The 22,758-nt window shown below is 43.5% G+C and overlaps 1 protein-coding gene across 1 annotated transcript; it reads right to left on the bottom strand.

Annotated features, from left to right (window-relative positions):
* Positions 1–1,769: 1,769 nt before the first annotated feature.
* On the bottom strand, positions 1,770–22,414 carry dnai3 (dynein axonemal intermediate chain 3; the record flags this gene model as incomplete). The annotated part of the gene is made up of 21 exons (XM_083672556.1): positions 1,770–2,068; positions 4,701–4,823; positions 5,262–5,353; positions 5,725–5,929; positions 6,083–6,213; positions 7,353–7,416; positions 7,645–7,769; positions 9,681–9,777; positions 10,225–10,378; positions 10,519–10,592; positions 11,951–12,073; positions 13,989–14,081; positions 14,574–14,663; positions 15,434–15,558; positions 15,993–16,183; positions 17,433–17,549; positions 17,855–18,054; positions 18,229–18,375; positions 18,692–18,796; positions 19,649–19,833; positions 22,354–22,414. The coding sequence occupies 21 exons, from the start codon at positions 22,412–22,414 to the stop codon at positions 1,934–1,936; spliced, it is 2,637 nt and encodes an 878-aa protein (XP_083528682.1). The 3' UTR covers positions 1,770–1,933.
* Positions 22,415–22,758: the final 344 nt, after the last annotated feature.

The raw sequence follows: 22,758 nt of genomic DNA on the forward strand, positions 1-22,758 counted from the left end.
CTGATCGGTTTGATTGATCACCTTCCCAGGTTTATTATCTCTAGTGTGGAGGGTTAGGCTACAAACAAGTGTCAGCAGTCTACCACACCACCTATAACTAACGTAACCTATAACTAAACTAACCTATAACTAACCTATAACTAAACTAACCTATAACTAACCTAACCTAACCTAACTAACCTAACCTGTAACTAACCTAACCTAACCTATAACTAACCTAACCTAACCTATAACTAACCTAACCTATAACTAACCTAACCTATAACTAAAACTAACCTATAACTAAAACTAACCTAACCTATAACTAACCTAACCTATAACTAACCTAACCTATAACTAACCTAACCTATAACTAAAACTAACCTATAACTAAAACTAACCTAACCTATAACTAACCTAACCTATAACTAACCTAACCTATAACTAAAACTAACCTATAACTAAAACTAACCTAACCTATAACTAACCTAACCTATAACTAACCTAACCTATAACTAAAACTAACCTAACCTATAACTAACCTAACCTAAACCTAAACTAACCTATAACTAAACTAACTTATGACTAACCTATAACTAAACTAACCTATAACTAAACTAACTTATAACTAAACTAACCTATAACTAACCTATAACTAAACTATGACTAACCTAACCTATAACTAAACTAATCTATAACTAAACTAACCTATAACTGAACTAACCTATAACTAACCTATAACTAAACTAACCTATAACTAACCTATAACTAACCTATAACTAAACTAACCTATAACTAACCTATAACTAACCTATAACTAAACTAACCTATAACTAAACTAACCTATAACTAACCTATAACTAAACTAACCTATAACTAACCTATAACTAAACTAACCTATAACTAACCTATAACTAACCTATAACTAAACTAACCTATAACTAACCTATAACTAAACTAACCTATAACTAAACTAACCTATAACTAAACTAATCTATAACTAACCTAACCTATAACTAAACTAACCTATGACTAACCTATAACTAAACTAACCTATGACTAACCTAACCTATAACTAACCTATAACTAAACTAACCTAACCTATAACTAAACTAACCTATAACTAAACTAACCTATAACTAACCTATAACTAACCTATAACTAAACTAACCTATAACTAACCTAACCTATAACTAACTTATAACTAACCTAACCTAGAACTAACCTAGAACTACCCTATAACTAAACTGCTCTGTAACTAACTGAAACAGCCACATCAGGTTGTATAATGATTATGTACAGTACAATGGCTGTCGTAGTTAGGCTTGTATCTGTGCTGTACTGTAGTGTGGAGATGATTCTCAGTAAGGGTGCTGCTCAGTGTGGATCAATAGTGTTAATCAATAGCAGGCGGACATGGAGTAATCAATACCTCATAGTAGAGCCATGAAACCAAAGAACCATGAAATGATTTCCTGCCCAGTTCAGACCCGTATGGTACTCAGAATGTATTTCATTACGTGGGCTCAGGGGAACCAATGATGAACCAGCGTGGATGATGTTACCCAGTAACCAGATCTCAGACGTGTGTGTGTGTGTCTGTGTGTGTGTGTGCATAAAAACTCACTAATTAACTCTGAAGAGGTGCACTGCAAAGCTGAGTCATGTGCCCAAGAGAAAAGCATTTTTAAGAAACATTTAATAGTAACAAATGTCAGCTTTGAATAGTGAGTGTCCTTGGAAAATATAAATAGTTATTTTAAACAAACACACATTACCACATTGGCGCTGTGTACATATAATAAAAGGCTTGCACAGTGAGTTGTGTGGGTGATAGTAGTAAACGTAACACTGTTTAGTGGGGTATGGAACATCAGTTTGGTGTCAGGTTTGTGTGTGTGTGTGCCAGTAGAGGCTGGTGGAGGTACGTGTGTGTTTGTGTGTGTGTGTGATCTCAAATGTCAGACTTGTCCTCTGGCAGGAGCCCCAGGTCCTTCAGGATGACCTTCTCCAGGGACAGGTAGTCTGCATACTCCTTCATGGCCTCCTCCTCGATCTGCTCCACCAGCTTCTCTGGCATGATGGGCTCCTGGAGGAACGACATACATTAACCACCAAACAGCTTGGTTTATCTTAACCAGGAGGCTGGTGGAGGTAGAAATCGGAGGACGGGCTCACTGTAATGCATGGAATGGAATGGAATGAGGAATTGTATCAAACACACGGTACCATTTGTCATTCCATTCCATTCATTACAATGAGCCCGTCCTCCGATTTCTACCTCCACCAGCCTCCACTGATCTCAACCCCTCCTGTATGTTTAGTTTGAACTCTACCATAACATAAAATATAGGCTACAATGCTTCCATTAGAAAACAGCTGACTAGTTATGACTGTACCTTGTCAGAGAAACAATAAGATCATTAATTTAACCCAACCCACAGGATTATCTTTTACAGTATCGTCTTTGGTCAAAACCTCACCTCATTCAAAAACATCCATGATTTTGTGGTTTACCTAGCATCAGGCCAGGACTAGCACAAGTTCAGCTTGTGGTCTCAAGTGAGAAAGTCTGGTACATTAGTTGTTTTTTTATAATGATCATTCTCTCAGGGCGTGAGAAATCCAAACACCCCCCCCCCCCCCCCACACACACACACACACACACACACATTCCTGAAAACAGTAATCATTGTGTTTGCTTTACATTCTTGAGGCCTCTTTGTTTTCTTAACGTATTTGGTCTGGAATTTAATGTGTGTGTTTGTGTCCTCAGTTGACAAAGCAAAACAATGGGTGGCAGAGAGACTGGTCTGAACTGAATGTTGGCAGTTTCACTTGAAAGTAAATATATTCACTGGCTGTTGTAACGTCCTACCCTGTTCCTTAGTTTATGTTTGTCTTTGGTTCATGTGATTTCATTCATTTCATTCATTGTTTCCTGTTTATTTTTGTCTGTGTGTTCCCCTGTCTCTGTGCCAGTTCATCTTTGTACCTTGTGTCAAGCGTTCCAGCGATTTTTCCTAGTGTTGAGTATTCCTGGTTATTTTGATCTCTGATAGTGTTTCTGACTTTGCTTTCTGCCTACCCCTTTCCTGGATTATCTGCCTACCTGTAATTATCTGCCTACCGAACCGTTTATGATAGTAAAGACTATTCTATTGGATTTAAGTTTTTGTCTCCGAGTCGTGCATTTGAGTCCTCTGCCTAAGTACTCCAGTCGTTACAGTCGTAAGCTAGTCTTCATCAATCACCTGGACAAAAGGGGATACAAACTGAAACTTAATGTATGCCACAACAGTAATTTTGTTGTTTGGGAGGATAGATAATAATAATAAATGTGAGCTCTGAGACAAATATGCTGTTACTGCTGTACAAAAAGATACAACGGGGTGGAAATAATAATCATTATCATTTTCCCTCACTGCATCATAGTGCAGGGTTTATAGATTGGGACTAGACATTCCTTTTGGGGTGGCAAAGAAGAATTAGGGTACAATTTGGGGAGCGAGGTGGAATGAGTTCCTGCCTGTGAATAAGACAGACTATAAGTATAATGAGAAAAACAACTACTCTTACATTCGCAGACTGATTTGCAAGTGTATCAATTACACAAAAGAGAAGGCCACACTAATACATTTTTGTTGTTGTTGTTTTGGATACTGTATTCAGTATCCCCCAAAGACCACCAACACAGCAGGAACAAAAACTGTATAGGTCCCACAGCACAACAATATTACTCATACCTGCTATGTTTGCCAGTAACCTGGTTGAGAGCACAGCGCTTTGCCAATGGGCAGACCCAAACATGTACTAATGGACATGGGGGGGGGGGGGGGGGGGGGGGGGGTTGCAGAACAAGTTGCAGTCTGCAAAAGAGTACTTGGCCTAAGAGCTTTGAAAATCCTCTGCTCAAAGTAATCCATCTTCTCCTGATGGACTGTTATGGAGAGGATGTCAATACGTTAGACACTCTCCCTCTCCCTGGTAGTGAGAATCAAATAGCAGACTGAATAAATTAGTCATGAGAGAAAACATATTCCCGCTCTCACACTCGACTTTCCAGAATGTGATTGAGCACATCTGACTTGAGGTCGATAAAAAGGATTTGTGATTCTTACATCATGTGGCAGAATGTCACCCTCACGGCATTCACACATGCTTTAACAGGCGCTCAGGGACATAGTTACCATCAGGGGAGGCAGACATTGAAGAGCGGTCTCATTTTAATGCATGGAATGGAATGAGGAATGGTATCAAACACTCCATGTATTCCATACATTACAAATGAGCCTGTCCTCTGATTTCTACCTCCACAAGCCTCCCCTGATGTATTGGTAAAGTAATCCAGTATATTCTGCTTCACTTTCATAATAACTAAAACAAACCCCAACTTTCAGCAGAAAACCCCATACTGTACTTTGACTCTGAGTGTTGCACTATAAGTAGGAATGTAACACTTTGCCTTACAACATTCATACTGACTTCATAGGCTTGTAGGCCTATCTGTGTGGACATCAGGGGAGGCTGGTAGAGGTAGAAATCGGAGAACGGGCTCATTGTAATGCATGGAATGGAATGGGGAATGGTATCAAACATTGATACCATTCCTAATTTCGTTCCATGCATTACAATGAGCCAGTCCTCCGATTTCTACCTCCACCAGCCTCCTCTGCTGTAGGCCTATCTGTGTGAACAAGCCCAGCATCTGAATGTCTCACCATCTTCTTCCTCATTTCCTCAGCCTCCATGTCTTTCCTCTCCTTGGCCCTCATCTCCCTCCGCTTCTCAAAGTACACCAGCCTGTCCACCTCCTTCTCAAAGTACTTACTCATGCTCAGCTTCTGCAGACAGACAGGAAGGAGACAGGCAGTATGAATGTTGTACAACGTTGTACCGTAAAATGTAGAAAGTGGTGTGAGTTAGCATCCTAAATCAGTCTACGACAGGCAGGCATATTGTCATAAACATACACACACATTAAGATCAGTAGGTGGAGGTTTGATACCATTGCTTATTCCATTCCATGCATTACGATGAGCCCGGCCTCCACCATCCTCCCCTGGCTAAGATTTTAAATCACTAAACACCAGTGATACTCAATCCTGGTCCTGGAGAGCGGCAGTGGGTCCAGGTTTTTGTCCTAGCCTAGTGCTCCAGAACTCATCAACTGATCCTCAAAACGTTGATTAGCTGACTCAGTTTTGTCACTGCTGAGCTGGGAGAAAAGCCCGCAGCACTGCGGCTCTCCAGGACCAGGAGTCCTGGATCAATGCACTCACCTCATTGCTGGAGGGGCTGCGGAGTGTCCAGGGGATCTCTAGAATGTGGAGCGTGCCAAGGTGGTCTGACACAGCCAGAAGATGCTGCTTTGCTGTTGATGATGCAAACATAAAGATTAAATACAGGTTTTTTCTATAGTAGTACTTTCATCCCCAAGGTTGAATTCACTTACAGCAGCAGATATACAAAGACCATGTATAAAAACAGACAGTAAATATAAAAACACAGTAGACCAACATTCAACACCAGACAATGCACGCCAGGGGAGGCTGGTGGAGGTCGATATCGGAGGACGGGCCCATTGTCATGCATGGAATGGAATGAGTGTTTGATACCATTCCTCATTTCATTACATGCATTACAATAAGCCCGTCCTCCGATTTCTGCCTCCACCAGCCTCCCCTGATACACACCCATAAGCCACTTAGTGCTATAGCACGACCAGGGTCAGGGGCAACTCACAGGAGACGATCCAGGGTTTGATGCAGGTGATCTGGGCCGTGGTGATGTTCTGGGTCTGGGAGGGCTCGTGGGTCTTCTCCAGCAGGTCCCAAACATCAATGTTCCCGTCCTCCTTCCCGATGAAGAACACTGCTGGCCTGGACTGGGACCAGTAGCCTATGGTGCACTTCTTCTGGGAGCACGACGATTGGATGATAGGTCCGTTCTGCGGGTCAAAGGTTATACAAGATTAGATTGTGTTAAATTAATTTCCACAGCTCACTTATTAAGTGGTTGAATTGAATCAATGAATTGAACATGTCTCAATGTGTCTGTGTTATGGCCTGCCATACTGCGTATTATGGGTTGTTATTGTTACCATGACGCCCTCCTTCCAGATGGCGAAGGTCCACCCCCCCACGGTCAGAATGATGTCTCTGAAGAAGGGCGAGCGACGCACAGTGTTCACCAGACCATCGTGGATGATGAAACGATGAGAGGGCTTGGAACCTGAGAGAGGGAGAGAGAGAGAGAGAGAGAGAGAGAGAGAGAGACAGACGGGGGGAATAGAGAGGTTGAGAGAGAGAGACAAGACAGACAGGGAGGGAGGGAGAGAGAGAGAGAGAGAGAGAGAGACAGGGAGGGAGGGAGGGAGGGAGAGAGAGAGAGAGAGAGAGAGAGAGAGAGACAGGGAGGGAGGGAGGGAGGGAGAGAGAGACGGAGAGAAAGTGGGGGGAGAGGCATCAAGTTGGGATTTCACTGTCTGTAAAGTCTTGGCGTGAACCCCAGGAGAGATAGTTATACTTGAGGGCCGCCACCCAGGAGACTCGCACTGTACAGTGAAAGTGTTTTTGAGCATAATATCTAGGAAAAATTAGTCTGAGGCACTGTGTCTGTGTATGTATGCTTAATCAAGATCTTAATCTATACTGGAGCCACGTCCATGGGCCAGCCGCTCCCCATTTATATAAAGTAATAACTCTTAACAACATAAGCAGCCTCCATACAGGGAGTGTGTGTTGTAGTGTAATTTCCCTCAGGTTCTTATGGACCTTCTTATTAACTAATTGAACATAAAACATGCTGAGGAGAAATTACATTGTAGGGAGCAATTTACCATGAATGTACAAGCACATAAATGACCCAAAACGCTATTGTGACACAAGATGGAGTAATTTATGGAGTAATAAAATGTCTCTGGCGTGCCAAATGGAGATGAGGGAGTTGACTTAATCTCTTGTAATTGCCCTGAAACTGCTGAGCTCGGTACTTAGAGAGACTATTGTTGGAGCGGTATTAAATCTACATACCCAGTCAATGGCTTGTTATGTTTCTCGGAAGAATTCGCTTGTGGGCAACCTCAAAATCTCTCGTGCTTAAACACACGATGATGGCCAAGACACACATACTGAAGGCATTGTTTGATTCTACATGGAGATGCTACATTGATAATGGGGAAGGAAATCTCAATGAAAGAAAAATAAAGCAAACAACCAATTTTACCCATTAGCACTCACCGTGTGGTAAAGTGCTATAGGCTAAAGGTTTGGGAGATGAGTCACTTGGCACCGTATCAGTGTTAACTGCTCAACAGCATAGTTCAAGATAACACTATAGATACAGTCTCATCTACTGTGTTTGCCACTTACTGTACAGTCTTCCAGAGTCGTTATCCTTCTCCAATTTCCAGTCTGTGTAAACAAGTTCCCCGTCCTGAGGGGAAAAACGTGGATGAAAAACATCAACATGAAATATGGATGAAAATAAAACACACTGTATGAGAGACTTGTCTAAAAGTGAGATTTTACCTCACGACTGTAGCTAAGTCTTTTCCTGTTACGTTACATTTGGGTCATTTAGCAGACACTCTTATCCAAAGTGACTTAGAAGTCTGGGTACATTTGCCTAAAGTAAGTGAAACAACTGTTTGGGGAAGTTTACCTCAGTTCCGAAGTAGAACTTGGTGTTGAAGTCCTCCAATGGGGTGAGGTGTTTGGTGGAGGGAACCCTGAGTGAGGCATACTCTGGCGTGACCTCTGACCTCTCTGCATTCAGGTGTGCCCTGTCTGTCAGATTGGGAGCAGAAGATGGGAACAACTAAGGGGACATGACTGACCAGCAAACCCATGTTGAATTTCTGAATTAGTTATCATTTGGTAAAGGATGGGGTTAAGGGTTTTGGTTAAGGTTAGGGTTAAGGGTTTGGTAAAGGTTAGGGTTAAAGGTTTTGGTTAAGGTTAGGGTCAAAGGTTTTGGTTAAGGTTAGGGTTAAGGGTTTGGTAAAAGGTTAGGGTTAAGGGTTTGGTAAAAGGTTAGGGTTAGGGTTAAGGGTTTGGTTAGGGTTAGGGTTAGTTTTAGGGTGTTGACCTAGTCAGGGAGTGGAACAGGGCCGTTGTGGGAACCACAGAGTCGGTCTGTGTGGCCTGCCAGCTCTGTCACCTGACCATCAGCGGGAGTGGAGCGAGCAAGGAGGGAGGGGTGGAGAACGGAGGATGAGGGACGAGGGAGAGGAGAGGAGTGGCCTTTTCAGTTACAAAAGCCCCACTGTCTGTCGGGACAGTGACAGGAGACAGGACAGCCTGTTCACACCCTCTTATCACCAGGCTGCGTCCCTCCAGATCCCTGACAATATTAGATTAGCTATCTGGGGGGTATCTCATTACCACACACACTGGTATAGCAGATATATTCACTATTATCCTGTTGGCTAAGATTGGGTGTAAAGATAAAGATACGGTACACTCAATAAATAGCAGGGGAACAAACTAACACACCGACCAGTGGCGGTGGATGGCGTCAAGCATCACGGCACCATTGATGACATGAAGATCACCACCTTCTGTACTAAACAGTGGGGCGGGGGGGTCTATATGACAGGTCACACCTTCCAATCAAGACCTCTTAAATGGACCCTGCCCTGCTTAGTCAAACATTCTACAGTAAACTATAACAGAGTACCAGACCATGTCAATTACAACAAAAATTGATTAAAAAAAAAAAAAAAAAAGAATCATATCAAACTCCCGCTCATAGTCACAAAAAAATGCAGCACCTTTATTGGTTGAATAAGTGTATTAAAACCCCTCATAACCCCTCATCAAAGCTGTGTTTATAGAGGCAGACCTTCAGGCAGACAAAGGCAGGTTTCTTCTTGACCACCCCGAGACACAGGAGCATCTTTTGGCCCCAGGGGCTAAGCAGCATATTGCAAACAGCTGACAGTCAACAAGGCTAATGCTCCCTGACTGTGAGTGCCTTGTCTGGGAGGTATTGCTTAATAAAACGGTATGAAACCGGAGGAGAAAGGGACAAGAGGGGCAAGAAGAGGAGAGAGAGGAGAGAGAGGAGAAAGAGGGGCGAGATGAGCCATGCTCCACTGATCACGGTGCTCACTGATCCCAGGGAGAATCTGAGACAGACACACACACACACACGTACACACACACACACACACACACACACACACACACACACACACACACACACACACACACACACACACAGACAGACACACACACACACACACGCACACACAGACAAGCACGTAGGCACATCTCAGACACACCGCAGACAACAGTTGAGTCCTGGGGGGTCCATTACAAAGAGTATCCGGTCCTATCTTTTATATCTGTGTCATCCATCTATCTTATCTCTTATATCTCTACCATCTATCTCTAGAGTGTTTTAACCTCCTAGGATTCCTGATTTAACAATGTTCTTTGGCTTGCGCTACCTCTTTGGCAGGTCACTGTTCCGCTCACCTGTGTTGCTCCAAGGAGTTAGAAAAGAGGGAGTATGGGGAAAGAAAAGCAAAAAGTGACAGGAAGAGAAATAAACAAGGAGAGAAGGGGGGATTGATCGCCTGCATTTCTGCCTGAAGGAGAGAGAGAGAGAGAGAGAGAGAGAGAGAGAGAGAGAGAGAGAGACAGATGAAGGAGGTAAATGAAGACAGAGAGAAAAGTCAGGTAAATACTCACCTGTGTTGCTGCCTGTGTGGTTGTCACAGGTGTTGTCTTGCAGGCTGAATTTCAAAGGGCTGTATTCCCCGCTGGTATCGATTTTTGGCAGGGAAACCTGACACATGATTGAAGAGAACAGTTTTGACATCCAATGCCCTCAGAGAACTGTCAAACACAGAACATTACTAAATCAGTGTCAGATCTCAATCAATTTCAAAGAGGGAAGAATTTCAGATCTTTGTAAGAGATTGACGACTGAACCCAAGTGGAGGTTCAACACAGTCTCTGTACCTTTGCAGATGGAGAGGAGAGCAGTGTTTGTAATGCTGCATTTGTAAACCTGCCCAGGGACTACAGATGTAAATGAGCTCTCTAGCTAACTCTGATGCATTTACATTGATGGGTAACCTGATATAAATGTCGAATGTATCCTTTATGAACTGATGATGCGCAACAAATTGCCTCTCTGAGGACATTAAAGGATTATGAATATGAATATGTTGATTCATGGGTAGTACTGTCCCTGTCAACTAAACTGCTAAATAAAGTAAGTACACTATACCCTGACGAGAGGCTTCCAGGACAGGTCCAGGTGTTTGAACGTGTTAGGAACACCGTGAGGATTCTCCAGGGGCTTCTCCTCCACCTTCTGCTTCCGGTCGGCAAGGGTGTGGGCAGCCATCTTAGGGGCTCGGATATCCCAGAACATCACACAGCTGAGCAGCGAGAAACAAATAACAGTAAACAAACAAACAAACAAACAAACAGACATAATGAGACAAACTGATATTGTAAAAGATTGGAGTGTTTTAAATAGATATTGTTAAGAGATTAATTTTGTCACACTGATCCGTACCAGTCAGGGGCGCAGGTGACGATCTGAACACATATCTGAGTCTTGTTCTCCATCGGTACACCCATTCTGGAGACCTGATCACAGACACAGAGAGACAATAAACACATACAGTATCTACATCCTAGGAGGTGTTTAGCTAACTCCCGCCCTGAACTGAAAATCAGTAATCAGTATCTAAGGTCAAAACTGAGATATTTCTAGTACTTGTAGTGATGAGCAGGTCTACTCCTCCACAGACATCTGTTTTTATAGGACTCCCTGGGGACACTTTGAAGATTGCCTGGCTTTACTTATCCAAATGACTGTCAGTGAATACTAACGGAGCCTTTAACCACTCACAGTAATAATCACTGGACAAGATGAAAGGCACAAACCAAGCCAGGTAAAACAAGCCATTGTATGTCTCATAAATGATCTTTCACCAAGCACAAAGCATACAACAGCCAAAATAACTAGAAAGGTTTACCTTGTAAGTCTACATCATTCCTTTGATAGATAGCGTAATGAAGGCACCATGAAGCGTGGCTTTGAGATAAGTGTCATCAAGTATGTACCAGCCCCTGTGAGGAAGCCTTGTATTTGAAAGGCCCTCTATGCAGAAGAGGCCACAGTAATGTTTCTAAAAGCCTCGTGTGACATTCACCCATGACCCCTTCAAATAAACCTGCTAAAATTAACTGTTTACGGTCAAAGTGCTTTTAAGTCAGATTGGATCGTAAATTAAACATCTGAATCATCGTTCCAGAATTAGACTCGAAAATCGTTAGAGCGATTAGGGGTTCTTTCAACTTAAGTGTTTGACTATCAGTGTGTAAATTAGGTGCGAAGGCTTAAAAGCATCTGCTGTGTGTTGAGTTCTCCCTGGTATGTTGGACACTTTGCTAAAGTGTTTACTCAAGATCTGATAAGACAGGGCCAGGAGAGTTTAAAAATCAAGAAAAACTTTCAAGAATGTTTCATCTTGACAAGAAAAGCATGTCCTAACCAAACAGCCGAGAACAAATTACATTCCCACGTTTATCAGTAAGAATAACCTATAAAACACTTAGTTAAAGCTATATCAGCTATACTTCCTTTCACGCAAGCCTCCTGATTGAAAAGAATAACAGAAAAGGTCTGGCGATAGACATTTCTAGAATAATTCAAATACTGTGGAAATCAGCATCCTGTCAAATTGCCCGTCTCTTTATAAGGCTGTTGTTTTATGTTCAAAACTTCAGAGTTTAAACGAATGTAAGTTACAGTATGTGTATAGAGCTTCCTATTGGTTCCTAATACTCTCCAAGTGGGAAACTCGGTTATTGTCTTTGTCTTTGAGTTTCCATGTCAGAAATGTATGGAAAGTGTCAAATGTAGAAAGGTTTCCTATTTCCGAGCGCACTGTGAACGCAGCATTACCCCCCTCTACCCCACACTCCATACCCCTCCTTACCTCAAAGGTTTCCGGCAGCCATTGGACATCTGTAATTGGTGCTTTGTGGCCATTCTCTATGCCGGAGACAGCACAGTAGCGCACGACAGGGGTTTCATTCTCTCGTTTGTCTTCAAAGCCCTGCTGTGAGGCAGAGCACAAAGGGATTACAGTACAGACTATACAGCAGGTTGGTAGACACTGACAAACCCACCAGTGGGCTCCACACAACCACTCCTGCAGGGGAGGCCGGTGGAGGTAGAAATCGGAGGACGGGGTCATCGTAATGCATGGAATGGAATGATGAATTCCAACCTCTACTACCACTCCTGCCACTTCTGTAGGGAAACTCAAACCAGGCCCTAAACTAAATGCAGAATCATAACACTGAGTACTGTAGATAATTTGCTATCAAGTGGAAATAAAACGGAGAATGTGGTTGTGTACCGTGTATACAGAAGCTTTTTTTTCTTTTTTTGTTAAGTGCCCTAAAGCGGAGCATGTGATTTCACTTTGCACTTTGGCCACCGATGTCGTTGTGTCTGTTTCTCATTAAAGTTGAGATCACTGGCGTATTACTCATAAAAGACTCCGCCAAGCCGGGAGCATGCTCAGTCTGCACTGTACATGCCACTGTTTAATATGCGTGAGATTTATGACCTGTCCGTGTTTGATTTATCACATTTAAAAAACAATGTGTGAATAGAACAGGGTACAAACAAAACATACTCTGCCTTTTTTTTCATGATAGGATTTCAATTTCTCATTCGTCCGATAAGGTACCAGCAGGTGTTCGCAGGGTAAACCTTTCACAGCACTCAACCTTTAAATGATTGGCTTTACGGAGATAGAGCTGCCACTGTTTGTAGTGCAAATAGACACATGGGGGGGGTGCTGAAGGGGAGGCTGGTGGAGGTAGACGTCGGAGGACGGGCTCATTGTAATGCATGGAACGGAATGAGGAATGGTATCAAACACGCGTGTTTGATACCATTCCTCATTCCGTTCCATGCATTACAATGAGACCGTCCTCCGGGTGTCTACCTTCACCAGCCTCCCCTGGGGGGGGGCTGTAATCTGATGTGAGTGTGTTATCGGCCGTGACAGCCTATCATGGGCAGAGTGGGGTTGCATAACAGCTGGAGTGTGGGTCGCTGATGTTGTTGACTCTGGAGGCTAGAGAATAAACAAGGAAAGAGGGAACAGATAGAGGGTGGGATGGAGGGAGAGATGGAGGGAGGGAGGGAGGGAGGGAGGAGTGGGGGCAGCTGCTAGAGTAGGATGGTAACTAAAACAGCAAATGGAGGATAGATGGAGGTGGCTGCTGGGGGCGGCTATAGTCACATTTTCACGTCTCGTTTTTTAAATGACTTCCCATGTTTATTCTAACTGGCTTTCGTCCTCACTCGGGAGACGTAGCCAGTTACGTGAACAGGAAACAGGGCTTCCAAGGCAAACAAGTGGTTCATTAACATATACGGGTTAAGCGTTGAGGCCATAGTCTTCTGAAAGATGGCGGTGTTAGATGCGTCTCTAGTCTCTCAGCGTTGGGCTATCTGTATCTGACGTAAGACATTAGGTCTTAGCAGCAGGGCTGATCTGAAGATGAAGACACATACTGTACTGGTTAGGGCTGGCTTTGCAGGGTAGAAGGATTTGGCTTGGCTTGCCTGGAGTTGAGGTTTGTTTTTGTAGGGCTAGCTTGCCTGGCCAGTGACAGTTGTGGCTGGCTTGAAAAGGACCATCACGTTGCTGCATTCCCCTTTAATTAAAGGCTGAGGATGAAGCAAAACCCCCGGCAAGCCAACAAGCCAACGTATCATCATCTCGCTGTGACACAGTGCAGTTACCTTGGGGAGTAAGGTCTGTCTCCACTGCAATCTGCAGGGCCTGAGAACTGAAAACACTTCCCATACTGTACAAACTGTACAATTTGTATACCCCTCAAAGATTGACTATAGAGTGATATCACAAGCTATGGTGAAGACCGTTCTGTGTTGTTCTGATGGAGACAGTGTTTTCAGGTGATGTTGATTAAGTTGAACTTGGTAGTACTTACTAAAGCGTTGGTGTTTATTGGGATGTTTTTTCCACCTCCGGAGCGTGTGCCCTGTAATCGCTCCACGTGGGCGGATATGTCCCAGAGGACAACCTGAGGTGACAACAACACACAGCCAATCACAGCCCCGCGGATCGACACCCACGCAACCTCAACATCACCGCTTCCTGTCATAAGACACTCTAAACGGCTTGTCAAAAATGTTCAATTTCAATCAGAAAAACAGAAGAAACAGAAGAAAAACAAATGGAGAAGACAATGGAGGAGAATGGAGAGGAGAAGAGGATACAAAATAACAAGGAATGCTCTATTAACAATATTTATGTTTCCTATCATATTCCCTTGAAATGAGGCCTAGGAAGACAGACGGGAAAGGAAATCCATTCCTTGGAGGTTATATAATACAGCCTTATAAGAAAAACTCCAAAGTGCTGACAGTTAGAGGGCACTGAAACAGAGACAGAGTGGGAGGTGGCGGCGGGGGGGGGGGGGGGGGGGGCACCTGGAGAGGGAGGAGGGAAGGGCAGTAAAGAGATGGATGGATGGAGAGAGAGAGAGAGAGAGAGAGAGAGGCGGAGTCAGCACCTGGCCGTTCATGCAGCCGCCAACAATAATATTGGGGTCGGAGGGGCAGAACTCGAAGGAGAAGACGTCGTCTGGGCACTCCAGCAGCAACTGCAAACGGCACAGAAAAAGCCACGTTGGGCTGAGGTGTTACATTTCAAAGTAGACAGAGGCTTTCAAGTACTGGATCCCTGCCATCACATGTATTTATTTATTCTAGTCATTGAAAACAAAGCTCAGCATTTTAATCCCCTAATCCATGTGCATATGATTCATATTCACTGAGCATGAGAAAAAAAGAATGTTGAGTTGAGTAACAGTATAGTATTACAAAGCAGATTTTGCAGTTCAAGTGGAGTGCAGAATGAGTTTGCTCTCTTACTATTAAATTTGTTATTTTATCTGCTGGATATTATTTGTTAGCTTATAATACAATATGTTTATTCTCCTCTGAATCTATCCACCAGACATGAGGACAGTAAAACAAAACAATACTTCACGCAGCAATGTGTGTGTGTGTGTGTGTGTGTGTGTGTGTGTGTGTGTCTGTGTGTGTGTGTGTTTGTGTGTGTGCGTGCGTGTGTGTGTGTACCCATGTGACAGTACCTTTGAGTAAATGTGCCTGGTCACGTTAATTTTGTATTGATTAAGAAGAATGAGTCAAACCTATAGATGTGCTCTAATGCTGGCTAACAAAAGCCTTGATTGACAGTTCAAAGCCACTCCTTAAAACTATTTATTTTGATGAAAGCTTGTCTTGAGAGTGAGGAGAGAAATTGCTTGTAAACTGTCAGTGAGGATTTAACCGGAGAGACAGTAGAGAGGTAGGAGAGGAGAGAGGTGGAGAGGGGGATGACATGAAAGAGGAGATTGTGCCATACCTGGGGGTTAATGGGGTCAGAGAAGCTCCAGAAGAGAATGAGTGAGGGGTTTAGGAGCAGCTTAGTGGAGCCATTGATCCTGTCCTCAAAGGAGAGCCTCTCTGTCACTGCCACTGCAATCACGCCTGCCACAAACACATATCCCACACATCAACACATCAACTACACACACACTCAACTACATATCCCCAGTGTTATTACTATACACACACTCAACCAGATACCACCGCTGTCACAACTAGACACACACACACACACACCCACACACAGACACACACACACACACACACACACACTCTCGTAACTATACACACACTCAACCACACATCAACACTGTCACAACTATACACAACCATACACACACAACGTCTTCATTAACACTCATAAACACAGGCCCCTGTTTAGATTGCGGCACTGATGACTGAGTACACATTTGATGGGGGGGATCAATACCAATTACGACACACATTTACTACAGGCCCTGCCCTGGCTACCTTGTAACGGTGTAACCCTTGTCTTGTCTGGAGGCCTGTCCATGCTGATTGGTGTGTCACCTCACCGTTGATGGTGGGATGCCAGTTGATGTTGCTGATGGTTTTCTCCTTGCTGAAGTGCAGGTCGGTGAAGGACTGGTACTCCTTCAGGTGTGTGTCCGCCTTCCCTCCGAACCCGCTGTCCTCCTCGTTCAGGGCCCTCCAGTCGTCAAAGAACACGTCCATGATCTCGTTCTGCTGGATCGCTACCTCAAACCTGGACACAACGGAACGGAGAGGAACACACAGTGTTGTGGTAGCTGCTCTGAAAATGGATTTAAATGAATAGTTCGGTAGCTACATGAAGTGGAACTACTCCCCAACACTGGGAACACTTCTGTGTTCATTCTGCCGGATAGCTACCTCCAGCCTGGACATAATGGAAGGGAGAGGAACACAGTGCTGTTCATCTGGATCGGATCAGATTGATTAGACAGACAGACAGACAGATAGACAGACAGATAGACAGACAGATAGACAGATAGACAGATAGATAGATAGATAGATAGATAGATAGACAGATAGATAGATAGACAGATAGATATTGTACTGTAGATAGGTAGGATTTATTGTCCTCGAAAGAGGAAATTTAATTTCCACAGCTCATACACAGCTGGATAGGATAGGAAACCTTTCCTTTAGTTTTACCTCATCAGTCATTCTCAGTCCAACTAACAGGCCTACAGTAGATACTGGGCACAAGAGGTTCAGGCATCAGCACAAAATAGGATGGGATAGAGAGGGGGAGAGGAAGAGAATGGAAGAGAACCAAAAATAACTTTGCTGTTCTAGGAGAGGAGTGGACCTGGATGTTTCAAAAGAGATAAAGTACTACTTTAGCTGCAAAGCTTTCAGGAAACTGATCCCTCAATTGGATAGGATAGGAGGAGGGGGGAGAGGGGGTGAGGGGGAGAGGAGGAGAGGAGGGGGGGGAGAGGTGAAGAGATTGAGAGGGGGAGAGGGGGAAAGAGGTGGCTCAGTGTCCTTAAAAGTACCTTATGCATATCATTCTGCTGGATAGATATCTCAGACCTGGAGAGAATGGAATTGAATGGAATAGAATGGAAGATAACCCAGTAGATGAGGGGTCAGTTTCCCGAAAGCTTCGTAGTTTAACGTAGTACTTTATTTCTCCCAACAACCCAGCCTCAAAGCCGCAAGAGAATAACAATTGTAAAATCAGCGTTTGCAGGTCAATCTTCTCTGTGTGGAAGAATGAAATGCGTGGGAAGAGGTGGAGAGGGGGAGGGGGAGGGACAGGAAGAGGGGTGGCTCACTGTCGTCTGCAAAAGTACCGTCTGCATATCTTGATAAGGCGTAGGCATTTATAATGTATGAGTGCGGGTTCCTTGAGGCTGCTATAATGTATGACTGTGGATTGGCTTCCAGTCAGCCTCATACATTCAAATTCTCCCCCCGCGAGACGCAGACACTAGACCCCATCAATCATTTAAATGTTACCTCACCTGGAGGCCACAGAGTTGATGAAATTTTTCAGATCCTCAGATTGGAGGCAGTTGTCTTTCTCCTCCTCGCTGAACTCTCTTGGTTCATACTGCGTGCACATGTTCTTCGGATAGATCCTACGGAAGAGACAGTTTATTGATGATAAAACATTTGCTTGCCAACCAAGTCATGATCACACTTTATAATACTGGGGCACAGGCGTTCTAAAATGTGACACTGCAAACAGCATTTGGTCATTGTTGAATTTGAATACGCATTTCCAGTTAAATCCTAACAATGGTCATCAACGCTTTTAGTCTTGAACTTGTGAAAACATATATGGTCTACATGAAAGCATATACATATATGGTTTTATCACTTCATCAAAACATATCAGCACATTGATATTGATTCTGTCCTGTTGTTGACAAGCATACGGTACCATTGAGTCTGAGTGCTGGAGCTCTTGAGGACGGGGATAGCCTGTACCCCTGTGTTTCTCTCCATCTGTTTGATGCTGAAGTTCCGGTCTTGATAAGGTAAACATTCTATGAACCCGTCCTTAGTCTCTGCAGCGTTCCGATCAGAGAACCAGATGGGTGCTCCAAACTCCCTCCGCACCCTGGAGATCCTATACTTCAACTGTTGGGGATGAAGGGACCGAAGGGGAAAAGAAGGGAGAGAGATGATGGAAATGGAGTGTCTTGTGATTTCAGTATTATTACATTATCATTTCTCATTTGTCATTATCATTACATTATCATTTCCAGTCCTATTTTCATTATTGGTTTACTAACTATTTTCATTATTGGTTACCGTGGGCCTGGAGTCGCTGACAGACTCCTCCTCTATCTCCTGCTCGCTCCCTAGAGATATCCAGGGTTGGGGTTCAGGGGTTTTAGGAAAAAATACATCAGATGATTCTCCTTCCTCCAAAGCCTCCTCATCCTCTGTCACTGGGGGCTGAAATCATAAGCAGTGTAATGAGAATAGGTACCACAGTCTTTGTGTGCCTGTTTTGTGATCTAACCACACTTTAGATTCATTCAATTCATTCATACGCAGTACATGGATGTTTGTCAGCTGTCACGGAGTAGAGGGAAATCCAAACAGTTTTTTTGTATTATTATTATAATTGTTATTATTTTATTTTGGTGTAATAATTGTTTTAAACAACTTTTTTTCTCCTGACGAGCATCACTGGCTCAAGTCGCCTCTACAGGCTTTTGTATTCTTGACATGTGCCTGTAGACTTCGGCTAAACTGTGAATAGACTCACCTTTAGAATCCTCTCCTTGGCCTCCACTGTCAGGACCAGGTAGAACATCTGTCCATAGATGAAGTCCCTGTCGTACACTAGGAGGATCTCCTCCTCTGGGTAGTCCTACCCACAATGCAGCAGACAGACAAGGTCATTGAGTGCAACCAGTGCACATGATTATTCAGTGGAGGCTGGTGGAGGTAGAAATCGGAGGACGAGCTCATTGTAATGCATAGAATGGAATAAGATCAAACACGTCCGGGAGTCCTCCGATATCTACCTCCACCTGCCTCCTCTGATGATTTCGAAAACACTGTGAGATTGGAAACTCGCTGTTATCAAACTGCAGCAAAAATAGTATGGCCTATGTATATATTAACTAAAACAGTGATATTTTGACATGATTCAGCTTTGACCAACATGTTTCAACACTAAACTGTTTGTCATGGTTTGTCATGGTGGTGAGTGAAACATTAACCATTAATAGCAACCATAGATCGTTAACGAGGGATGGGGGGTCTAGTCTGTGAGAGGTCTTGTTGTTGTCACAAGGTGTCTTGTTGTCACAAGGTGTTGGAGAACAAGCAACGTCCCACACATCACAATAGAAACAGCACTTTGCCATGCTAACAGATACAACAGGGTAGATGGGTGCAGGGTGGAGTCAGGCGAGTGAGATGGTCTATCTATCTCATCTTCAGACAGACCTTCCTGTAGTCTTGGAGACATTTAGTCTATTGTTTGTTTCAATACATTTCTATGAGCTTTGAGAATAAAGTTCTATGCGCTTTGAGATTGATAATGAAAATAAAATAAAACACAGTTTTATTATTATTATTACTATTATTATTATTGTTATTATTATCTAATTACATTAAAGCAGAGTGGAAAGGAAGGGAAAAAACATGGGGTCTGTGCGTCATCAAGTTGGTTGGGATGTTGTCTGAGTGCTCTGTATGACGATGATGAGCCTACCAGCATTATCTGCTTCACAGGGCTGAAATCTGACACCGCGGCCCTCATCCTCATATCCTGCACGATGTCTTCTTTCCTCAGGATCTTGTAGGGATTCTCCCCAGTCACGTCCTCGTCAGCGCTGCACCCAAACAGCTGCTGGGTGGCGCAGGTCAGCACCATGGGGAAGATGTCATCAGGGTGACCTTAGTGGGAGGGGGACAAAGAGAGAGAGCTCAGTTGAGATACTTCATGGTAAGGAGGACAGAGAGGGAGAGGGAGAGAGAGAGAGAGCTCAGATACTTAAAATGGGGGGGAGTACTTGTCCCGTTCCCTCTCTGTCCCTCCTTTCCTAAATGGAGAAATTTGAATAAATCCAGCTTTCCATGACAACAAAGTACACCACTACTCTGGGTTGTGTTTCACACGGTGGTAAACAATACAAATCAACTACAGGACCTGCCATGCAACAAATCAATGCAGTCAATACAAAAAAATGCCACAACCCCAATAACATGGAACCAGTAAGTTTGGAACCCCTTCCATAACATTGAAGCATGTCAGCCATTCTTTAAAGCCTTTTTAAAACAGGCTATGGAGCATCCCATAGACATAGACACAGCCTTGCAGCACAGTGCATGCTACAGTAAACAGGACATTGCATAATTACAGTTCTCATCCCACTTGCGGCCTCTTCAAAGTCTTTCCACAAGGTTGCTGAGGAGACCCAGAGAATGCTGAAGTACAGCTTAAGTAACCACTTCCCAACGGGTGTGTCAACCTTTTTTCTCCAGACCACACAATGAACCTATGCCAAATCATTGTAGTGGACGTTTACACCCTTCACACAGAGTGTAATGTGTTAAGCATGCCACTGCTATTCATGGAAAATATGTGATGCTCTTGAGATATGATGACAGGATACATGTCACGATTGAAAAACCATTGAGTCTGTAGTCCCTCTTTGAGGTGTAAATCCCTTCACGTTTTTGTTCGGAAAAAAATGCCCTACATCATATTTCCACTTACAATGTGTACATTGTGTCTCTAACATACGTCTCTCTATGCAGATGACAGGTGACTGATGACAGGCCAAGCATAGCCCTACTTAAACACTAGCTCAAAACTATTCTGCACAGGTACAACAAAGACATAACCATGTATAGGTCTGGGAAGCATCAGCTGAGAAGATCCTCCCAATACTATCATGTTCCACAAGAGCCAATGACCTAATCTTAAGGTAAAAGATACACTGTTGGTTTGGCCTGCGTGGAGTTATAATTGAGACAGATGACCAAAAGTGTGTTTTCAGGGGTGGCATTGAAAAATATGAAAGCAGCTCTGACAATAAAGAGATACTATTGACTTGTAAAGAATATACCTGTAGTCATCATGTGTATGTCCCCAGGGTCTGCAGCAGGACACCCAAGCTCACATCAAAAGCATGCATAGGTAGGCTATAGTGTCCTTTTTCTTCTGACAGACAGCTCTGATGAGGATGTCGTCGTGCACATTACATCACCGCAATAGAGTATACCAGGCTTTCGCCCCCTCAGGCTTCCTCTGGCATCCATCTCTAAATGAATGACATGTATCATGGCCAGCCCTCTCAAACAAATGAAGGCAATCAAATACGGGCTTGTCATTCAAGGAGGAGGCTACATTGCCAAGAGCTGTTCTCTGTCCTGTTTGTTGTGGCACATATTAGTGTACTTCAGGGGAGGCTGGTGGATGTAGACATCTGAGAAAAAGCTGAGGAAACTGGTGTGTTTGATACCATTCCATGCATTACAATGAGCCCGCCCTCCGATTTTTACCTCCATCAGCCTCCACTGGTGGTTTTTACCTCCATCAGCCTCCCATGCAGTGGTAAGGTGATGAGAGACCAGATTCAATCATGGTGGTTTTTGTTTGATGATGGGCACGATTGTTCACAAGACGGGTATTATGTGCTTATGACTTGTCAGTCAGTCAGTCAGTCAGCCTGCACTAGTGAGATTCTACAGCAGAAGCTCCATCCAGTAATTAAGCCAAAATGTTTTCACACAACCCTTTGTATTTGCAACCCATTGCCGGCCTATTCAGAAAGCAGAGTTCAGGTTGCTAATGCTTTATTGAATTTCATGGGAGTCAGCAGAGAAGCAGTAGTATCAGTGTATGGAATTTCTGCAGCAGTGGAAAACTCTGTGAATTCAGAGAACGCATGCCAGACCAGTGCATCTCCTGCATAATGTTGTTAGCAATCACAGTGAGCTCAATATACACAGCAAGTGAGCCAGATGGCATTATTATGGATTACGTCTCTGGTGAAATTACAAAAGTGTGCTGCTGCTAATCACTATATAATGACTACACATATGACTGCAGTTATTGTTGTTATTCTTTACCTTGAAGCAGCTTTCCTTGGTCTCTATGAAATAATATCTGTGAGCAATGAGCATGTATGTCTTTCCAGGATAAACTCGACTAAATCCCACCCTTATGAACGTAGGATTGTAGGAGAATATCCACCATTATCTCCTCATAGAGCTTCCGAAGTCAAACCAATATCAAAATGTCTTACCAGACCCTGCAACACTTCCTGGAGGCGATGGAACATCTGTCTTTTTGTCTATGGACACAAAAAACTTTGTATGTACTTACATTTTCCAACCTTATGATACTTTTACATTTCTATCATTCAAGTAGAGTGACAGGCTGATACTTAAGTAGGTGGGCATACACACCTTTAGCTTTCCCCTTACTGCCCACACTGCTGGCTGTGCTCTTGGGTCTCTTGGAGGACATTCCTGCTATTAGGTTTAGATATTCGCTGTGGAGCACAAGATCATGGGAGTTAGGCTGAGGAGTAGGCCTATGCAGTAGTAGTAGTAACAACAACATCCACGTGTAGAAAGGCAAGGTAGCGATTTTATACAAATCATTTGGCGACATCTTGTGGTACCTAATAGCTACTGCTTACTCTGGTTAAAACCCATCTAACAACAGACATTGGTTGTTATGTTATACATTTGCAGCTCACGAAACTAAACGGTGCTCAACATAATATGACAGTGACACTATAGCACTGTGAAGATAAATAACGCTAACGCTAACGCTTGTGCCTGGCTGTGGTATATTGGCTAACGATA

Source organism: Argentina silus (genome assembly GCF_951799395.1).
Source record: "Argentina silus genome assembly, chromosome: 6".
Classification (NCBI taxonomy): Eukaryota; Metazoa; Chordata; class Actinopteri; order Argentiniformes; family Argentinidae; genus Argentina; species Argentina silus.